At 37.4% G+C, this 9461-nt stretch overlaps 1 protein-coding gene across 1 annotated transcript in view; it reads right to left on the reverse strand.

Moving 5' to 3' along the window:
- Positions 1–9137, reverse strand: part of LOC107045517 (DNA-directed RNA polymerase III subunit RPC1) — a 12078-nt gene extending 2941 nt beyond the window's left edge. Inside the window, exons 1-5 of the mRNA XM_015267819.1 lie at positions 8683–9137; positions 5875–6007; positions 5655–5804; positions 1452–4859; positions 895–1095 (exon numbers count right to left, since the gene is read on the reverse strand). Coding sequence (XP_015123305.1) covers positions 895–1095; positions 1452–4859; positions 5655–5804; positions 5875–6007; positions 8683–8726 — 3936 coding nt within the window. The 5' untranslated portion in view covers positions 8727–9137. The remainder of the gene's footprint in view (positions 1–894; positions 1096–1451; positions 4860–5654; positions 5805–5874; positions 6008–8682) is intronic.
- Positions 9138–9461: the final 324 nt, after the last annotated feature.

Genomic DNA, 9461 nt, shown 5'->3' on the forward strand with positions numbered 1-9461 from the left:
AAAAAACACTTTTCCGCACTTGTATCAAAATATACTATTATGTCCGAGGTCCGCATATGAATATAGATATGGCGGGATGAAATTCGAATTTTCGACGAGAGAAAGCAATATAGAACACCGAGTCGATTTTCCGTTTCATTCTAATAAGTGATTTAACGTGAAGAAGAACATTTTCTGTGGTTCTCCATAACAACATCACAACCCACATTCAAATGCACTGGTGGCAACACTTCAACGTTGGATATGAAGCTCAGTTGGACCGGCGCTGCCAACGTTACAACTTGATTCTCACACTTTATAATGTGAATCGCGAGAATGTGAATATCAACTCGTTGTTATGCGCCTATCTTTTTTACTGTTAATCCAAAAAATACCATAGTTACACCGTTGAAAAGCTCATAGGCGATTTATATAATGTAACTAATGACACTTTCCCGATTTGTCGTCCCGTTTTCATTATATCGAATGTAAATTATTTAGCGGTAGTGGAGGGGGAAGTTCTGTCGTGTATAGATACGCGGTGCTCTCGGCCTCATATTTTGCTCAGTCGGTCAAAACTTTTCTTGGCCGATACGCTACCGCGTATCTCGATTCTTCGCAAAATCTTATTGATAACTTCAAATTCATATATGGCAGATTCCTCTAAATCAAGTCAAAAGCCTTGATTATTTACGAAAAATATATATTTTAGGGTGTGGCGCAATATAAAAAATTTAAATAGCCGGCGATAATTCCATGTAAATGCAACATACGTAATTTTCTAAGAACCAATAATTTTTGGTAGAAGAAAGACTTTTCAATATTTTCGAGTAAAGTTTATTGACTAATTTTTGTACATTTCTTTTTTCTGAAAATTGTTACTAAATAGGAGTTGAAGATGGGTTTTGTACTTACTGAGGCTAAGTTGAGGATAGACTCTTTCATTTTCGCAAGGCCCTGCCTTGTGATTCCAAGAACTTCTCCTCGACTGGTCATAAGATCTGCAACGAGCATTGGATGGCGACGATCAATACTCATTCCATGGCCCTCCATCACTTTTTTAATTTCAGTCATGATAGTGGCACGAGCTGCCTCGATCCCCAGTGTCTTGAAAACCTGTGTCAATGGAAAGAAGTAATTAATAAGTAAATTACTATCATCAAATTATTCAAAATTTTCAATGTTTCAATCTAGGTAATGGAGTTTTTTAATCGGTACATTTTGTAATTTGAGACGTGTACAATTCGATTGAAAACTATTGGATACTCAATACAATGGGCACATAATTTCGTGTTGGCGTATGTCAGTAAAATCTTTCATAACTCTAATCAGGATATTAAAAAAATGTAAAATTATAAAAAGACATTATTTCAAAGTGTATTTACCTCTCCAACTGAAGAGGTTTAGAGACATGAATCACAACATTTTCTCGTAGAAACGGTAAAAAAATTAATAAAAAAAATAAAGCTCACCTCTACAGTATTATTCGACGTAGTTTTACAACCTAGTACACCCCTGGTCGCCATGACTTCCCTCATGTTATCCCCCTCCACATAAACTTTATACTCTGTCTTTCCACTTGAATCATCATTATGAATAACCGCCCTGGCCACAGTAGCCAATCCTTTAATAACAACATTGGGCACAGACTCTTTCAGCAACATGAGCGCATGATTCAGACTATGCTTCTGACTACTAGGATTGATCGTCAGTATAGACTCCCCTCTGACATTCACATGTTTAGGATTGAGTTTCAGCTTCGAGGTACATAGCGCATATCGAATCGAGTTGGCATCAACCTCCAGCTTCAACAACTTGATCCTATCAATATCCAGTTTAATAAGTAAAAAGCAATCGTCGGGCAGGTAAACCTCCTCTATATACTCCGTTACCTCCCCTAGCGTCGTCTTCTCAATCCTCCCCTTGACCCTCCTCGCGAATTCAGCGTCACTTTCATTCTCCAAAGCAGCGGTAATGATGGGAGTACTAATCTTATGATTGGCATTAATAATTTCTTTAATTCTCGGCACTCCCTGTGTAATATTCATACTCGCGACTCCAGCAAAGTGAAAAGTCTTGAGGGTCATCTGGGTTCCGGGTTCTCCAATGCTTTGGGCTGCCAGCGCCCCCACTGCAGTTCCTGGCTCAATCTTCGCCCTCATGAATTTCTCCTTGCATGTATGAATAAACTCCACCAACTGTGACACTGTCAGCCTCTCCAATTGCTGGTTAACCTTGATTTTAGGATTGTAAAGCATTCTAAACCTCGTGATACTTCTTGAAACCCCTTTCAGGAACATAATCAACTCGTTCTTAAACTCTTCAGATAGACAAGAGAACTCTTCGGTATTCAACAGCTGAACGGTTGCTTTGATAACACTAGGCCCATCAAGTGAATCTTCATCCTTGCATGGGGATTTGGCTCGAACATGATCAAGAACTCGTTTGTAATCAACAGGACAGTCCTTTCCCTCCATGTAAGTAGGATCTAGAGCATCTCCTCCGTAAAGAATCTGAACAATATCTCCGGTGGAGTTCCTAACAGTCATATCATAATGCAGACAGAGATCCTCCAGACTCTTGACCAATCTTCGCTGCATGTACCCAGTCTCAGCTGTCTTGACAGCTGTGTCAACCAGCCCCTCTCGTCCTCCCATTGTGTGGAAGAAGAACTCAGTGGGTGTGAGTCCAGAGTAAAAAGAGTTCTCGACGAATCCCTTGGCTGCAGGAACCTTTGAATGTCTCTCAAAGTGGGGTAGAGCTCGGTCTTCAAAGCCATTTGGGACACGGTGTCCACTGATGGCTTGTTGGCCGACACAAGCGATCATCTGGGAGATATTGATGAAGGATCCTTTACTTCCGGATAATGCCATCACTAATGGCGAGTTACTATGGTGGAGCTCTTTCAAGCAAGCCTTTCCAGCGTGATCTCTGATTACTGAGAGTTCCTTGAGAATTACGGCTTCGAGACTCTCCTCTGCTGATAAACCAGGCTGGCAAGGAAGACGGCCATCTTCCATTTGCTTGATGTATTGAGTGCACTTACCATATCCAGCACTCAGCAGTTCGTATTTAGCCCTAAGCAGTCCTTGGCCAGGGGTAACATCTCCAATTCCAATAGAAAAGCCTCGATTCATCAAAAAGTAACTGGCCATTCTCGCTAATCGCCACATTGCAATGGTTGAAGCATCCTCACCCCAGTCTCTTAAAAGAACGTAAAAGATATTCTGTTTCGCGCCAGAGCCTAGGGTTGACTTATCCATCGCTCCTGCAAGAAGCTCAGAGTTCCTGATAATTACGTAAGAATCATTCATACAGAGTTCTTCATCATAAGTGTAAGCCCTTCCTTTAGTTTTGAGATTAGCAAGGATTTGGCAGGAAGAGTTTGGTCGTAGGATTAAACTAAAAATCTGTTTTCCTGTCCAGAGTTGTTGGGGTTTCATAATGGCTGGAGAGGGAAGGTCGATATTCATCGAAGAGTCTGGACCTGCGAGGAGACATGAAGCGAGTTGGCAAGCCTGTGATTTATTCAGAAAGGTGTCCTTTTGGGTTAATAAGTAACCCCCAGTGATGAAGTCTTGAGTTGCAGCGATGAGCAATTCACCATTTCGTGGGGTTACAAGGTTTGATTTATTTCCCATGAGAACTAGGGCTTCAGCGCGAGCTTCTTCGGTTTGAGGGAGATGAAGATTCATCTCATCACCGTCGAAATCTGCGTTGTAGGGAGTACAAACACATTCGTTAAAGCGGAATGTTCGATGCTCTAGTACTTTTGCTTTATGCGCCATGATTGATAATTTATGGAGGGAAGGTTGACGGTTAAAAAGGACGATGTCGTCGTCTCGGAGATGACGCTCGATAATGTCACCATATTGCAAATCCTGAGCGATCTTCTGACGATTTCCGTATCGAAGGAATTTCTTGAATTGTGTTCGTCCTTGCTGTACGAAATTAGCACCTGGATGAACATCGGGTCCATTTTGAACCAATTTTCTCATTAACTCTATGTTCGAGGGATTGACTCGTTCAGGGAAAGTCAAGATTTTTGCTACGTGAATTGGAACTCCAACCTGTTCAATTCTCAAGTTCGGATCTGGGGAGATGACAGTTCTAGAGGAGAAGTCCACTCGTTTTCCTGACAAGTTCCCCCTAAATCTCCCCTGTTTACCTTTCAATCGTTGTACTAGACCTCTTCCTGGAGATTTTTTGGGCTGCATGTTTATAGGAATCCCTGACATTTCACTGTTGATATAAAGGGCACAATGGAGCTGTAAGAATTCCCAGTCTTCGTTGTACATTTGTACTTTCGTACCACTTTGCCTATGTTTTTGAATGACATTGTTGATAAAAATAATTTCTGAAAGCTTCATGGTGAGATTGTCCTCGTTGGTTCCTGCTTTCAAGTCAGAGACTACGCTGGGGCGAATGCAGATGGGGGGAACTGGAATTCGAGTGAGGATTAGGTCCTTGGGAAGGGCGCAGTTAGGGTTCATGAGGAGGAGGGGAATATCGTTCAGGGGGATGCGCTCGAAGATGCCTTGGACCTCAAGGGGGTTCAGGACGTTGACTAGGCCAGCTTGAAGAATTGATTCCACCTCTTTGTTGTCTTTCGTCACATTAGAGTATTCGGCTAGTTTTTGTTCGACGATTGGGTCGGTCTTCTTTTTTGAGCGGTACTTCTCGTGCACGATTTTCAGCAAACCGGCTTTTTTTACCATGCCGTTCAGGTCTTTGCAGTTAGGGCAGATTGTAACTTTCTTGGTTTTGTCGAGAATTACCTTTCGAAGGGCTTTGCGGTTTAAGTAGCCCAAGTTGGGGTTCACCACCCGGTTCAAGTAAAGTTTTTTGTCTCTTTCCGGTAGCATTACGTGAGAACATTTCTGAAATTATTCGTGGAACAAAAAGTATATTAAAATGCTTGAGTAAAATCCATTGCTGCTATGATTTAATAATTTACTATTTCCAGTAAAAATATCTGATTTTATCTGACGACGACAATCTTGTCAATTTATATAATCAAGGGTGATGAGAATTTAGCGAGCAATTACTCAGGGATATCTAGCTCCAATTACGACGAGGGGGCGAAATATTTGGTCAGAACAGGAGAAAAAACTGGTAGCAAGACAAACAGGATTCAGCAAGATGAACACAGGGAAGCTTGGAAGGAAAATGGAAGAAAGCAAAATTTTTCGAAATAATGAAAGGAATCTATACTTAGTTCTGTCTTTAACATCTGTCTGAATGATTTGCAACCGGAGCTACGAAGAAGGAGAGATAGAAGCACAGAAATAAGCTTCGGCTCGAATGATTGCAGCCAATGGAAAAAGGAGAGAGTGCTACGAAACAGTATCGAAAAGAAGTTTCAACAGACTGTAAATTGAATTTGATTAATATCATAATAATTTAATTCGGACATATCAGATTGAACAATTTAACAAATGTGATATTGTTATTATTACTACTCTACTGTTAATCTAATGAGACAGCACAATCAATCTATTAGAGTGTTGTTAACGGCGGTATTTACCATTGTTTGAGCTTAAAACTGTAAAGGTAGCATCAAGGAAATAAAGGTCTATTCTTATAATATTTCTTACTATTATTCATTATTATCGACAATTCGATTATCGATAATGTTTCAATTTATAATTTAGGAAATTCTTAAGACTTCATACCTTGCAAATTGTTTGTAAAATTCCAATGATTGATCTAAAATAGCCAACATGAAAGACTGGTAATTCAAGATCAATGTACCCAAAGTGTCCAATACACTCGCTGAGGTTCTTCCCACAAGTGCCACAGGGTGTTGCATTTGAGCAAGTACCCTAAAATAAATAACAGAACTGTTACATCATTGTCCCGGTCGGACCATTAACAATAAGAATATGTTCTTACCATTCGTTTGTCGAGTACTCCATAGGGAAGTGGAGTATGATTATCCTGAGTGTACAACGGCTTTGCCACAACATGAATATGCGCCTGCCGTTCAATGTTGTGACGACTGTCCACGCCGAATGATACATGAGAGCTAAATAACCAAAAATTTGATTAACTAAAAGGAATTCAGTAGAAGGTTGGAAGGAAGTGGAACTCAAATACAACATGCTTTTTGATTTTTATGTGCTAATTGAAGATTCCATCGCTGTGTATGACAGTAATAATTATTATCCCAATTTATCACTAGACAATTAATTACAGCTTATTTCATGACAAGTAGAATTCATAACTTTTCTATATAATTTAAGTCTTTAATTATATTTTGGCACACAGAATCCAAAATCAGGCCCACGAAAGTCTAACATAACAACAAATTGTAATAATCTTCACAACATTAAATATATAGACCGCTAAATGGAGTACTCCGGGCAGATAGTCCGGGCATGATATAGCACTTATAGTTCCAGTCCATAAAATCCGGAAAAATGCTTTATTCGCATTGGAGAAACTCTATTGGAATAAAATGAATGGATTCATTCAAATAGCTCGTGATGAAGCTATTATTCAAACTTGAACTTAATTTTTATTTGCGCTCTTCTTCAAATCAAATAAACCGTTTTCTTTCATATAAACAAATTGTTCGTTGATTAAAAAAATTTAATAATTGTTTAAATGGCAAAGCAAACAAATTTATCAACATGCACTGAGAGAAAAATAAACACGTTCTCAAACAAGTCTTGTTTGGGCCAACAAAATCGCTAGTTGAAAATTGCCAAAAAAGAATTTGTTTGGTTCGAATTTAAAAGTCTCAAACCTCAATAATTATTCTGCTTTCGACAGCAACGAAATATTTGGCTCAAGAGGTGCATAATTCACACCAGACGGTGCTTTTCAAGGATGAAAATATCTTATATAAAGGAAAATTTATCAAGAAATATTTTGTCCCTAATTTACAAGATTACTATCATATCATTATTGTTTTATTTAAGGGTTCATTTCTTGTCTGTGATTATTCGATAGCCGAAATGAAAAACTATCCCCAGTTTCGCATGAAACAAACATTTTTCGGAAGCAAAATACGTATGGGAGTATCGAATAACGAAGGAGTAGTGCTAGGAATTACATTTCTTATGTGTACAGAGAATGCATTTTTTTTACTACTAAATCTATTTTTGCGACAAAAATTTTTCATCTCGGCGCACTCTGCATGTTTGGCACAAAAAAATCCTTTTTTGATAATTTTCGAAAAACTATTTTCTTGGCACAAGTAGGACTTATTTGAGAATTTTCTCGTTTTTCGCTCAGTGTTAAATCAACCTTTCATTTAATTCTAATCAGTAGAGAATTTACTTGAAATAAATAAATTATGTATTTATTATAATTCAACTATTGTCATTGAAAAGAACACAAAAATTTCAAATGAAGAATTTCATTCAATACAATTGAATCGCTGAGTAAATATGAGCATAATAAGACTATATTTTTGAATAGGAATGGAAATAAATGTTGTGGCGAATTATCCACGTGATCAGTTTTTGTAATGCAGTGGCTTATAACATCCCAAAACTGTGCTAAAGAGTGGATTTCCTACGGAAATTGAGGAATTTTGCGGGAGAATATCGAGATTTTTTTTGTAGGCATGAAAATTCTTGATAACAGGCTCCCTGACATTGTCTGTAATATCTCTCATTATCAAGATAATTCAATAATTTAACTAAGATGTGTTGAAAGATTCGAGTTGAATTTTTAATTTGATTATTCTGTTGCCAAACCTGAGAAATGAGTGACTTTATGTAAAACCTCAAAAGGCCGTTTTTTCTATAATGTCTGCATCCACAAGGAGACTCTCTTAAAATTTTTTTTGGCATCGTTCATTAGCGAAATAATTCAAGAATTGAGAAGATAGGTTACATAAATAGTACATTTCATTAGGTCGAACAAAACTTTTTTGGCGAATATGAGTTTTTTATCCGCGCCGAAGGCGAGGGCTGCAATCATATAAGCTAGAAAGGTTTTTTTTTTCGATCGTAGGGTGAACAGGCCAATTTCTGGAAGGTTTTCTGGAAATTCGTGTTTCGTGGTAGGATCTAAAATGAAAGAATCACGTAAATGGGGATATGATAGCTTCCATACCTTCAAGAATGTTTTAATTAGCAGAAAAAATGATTTGAAGTAAAAATAATAAAACAAAGAATAATTAAATTTAGAAATAGTTGAATACACCCAAAACCCCTAATTTCTGGACGACTGGGCCATATTTTTTTTATTTATTAATGTCGATTAATAGGAAAAATAATTAATCACATGATTGTACACGAGTAATATTATTAAAAGGTGAAATAATCAGTACAATTCTCATTTTATTTATGGATTATTCAATATTATTCTTAGGTGGCGGGCATTAAATTTTCATATTTTCAGATAAATAAATCCGTCAAGTTATGAAATGAGGTAAGTGAACCTATCTCTGAGGTAGTTTTCCATAAATAATTTACAATCTGAGGGAGTTAAGAACATTTTGATGCAAGACCTTTCTCATAGAGCAAGTTGAAAGCTACAAGAAAGGTATCTACGAAAATTATGCTATCTCTACTGGATTTTACAATATTCTCAAAAAAGTATTTTGAGAAAAAATTGATTTCGTTCACTTTACCACTGAATTAAAACTGCTCTGATTTCTGTGATAAACCCAACGAAATTGGTGTTTGATGATCAAAGTTTTGCAATTAACGATATTTTAAACTCTAAAATAATGATAATACTTACATTTTTCGAGCAACATCAGTAGCCCGGTATTGCTCTTTCACCATGTTTACTGTTTAGGTTAGAATCAGCGACAAGAGAATTTTTATCAGAACCTTCGGTTGATAAACGTTGACGCACAGTCTAACTTCATCACACAAATTTATTATTATTCACCTAAGAATTCATTTTCACTGAAATATAAATTAAATAGTCAGAATTGAAATTCGTGTTCTATGTATGATCCAACGTGATCCTCAACGGTGCCCTCGACCTCGACTTCCTCATTCCTCTCCAGAATCTGAAGTTGTGGGAAGGTGGCGACACTTCTAGTGACGTCCAATGAAAGTGCAGGCTCAATATTTTCAAAAGGAGTAACAGGTGCCGATAAATGATTATATAGGTAGGAAGGTAGGTGTCCTGGAATTGGAGTAAAATTTTTGTTCAGATAAATTTCCTCCCTCTTTCGTGTTCTTTCCTCTCTACTCATGCTTCTGCCGCTCTTTGTTGTCTGAGATGAGTATCACGGATATTCAAGTACTTGGGCTATTTTTTCTCCCAGGAAATGCTTTTCTACTTTTGTGGTCGAACATCAGAGCTTTCATTTAAGCTCCGTTTAACCCGAAGTTTCCTAAAATTTTACAATGATTTTATTATTAAAACTTTGCAGGTCTGAATTTGAATCTCAAGATTGAATCGTTAGAATTTTTTTTTAATTTGAAAAAAATTAGAAATTTTACTTTTGGAAGAAGATTGATGAAATAATTAAAAACTTGTAATTTTAAAAAATCACGAGCGTTTTC

Source organism: Diachasma alloeum, unplaced genomic scaffold, assembly GCF_001412515.2.
Source record: "Diachasma alloeum isolate Michigan unplaced genomic scaffold, Dall2.0 Dall_scaffold_00967, whole genome shotgun sequence".
Classification (NCBI taxonomy): Eukaryota; Metazoa; Arthropoda; class Insecta; order Hymenoptera; family Braconidae; genus Diachasma; species Diachasma alloeum.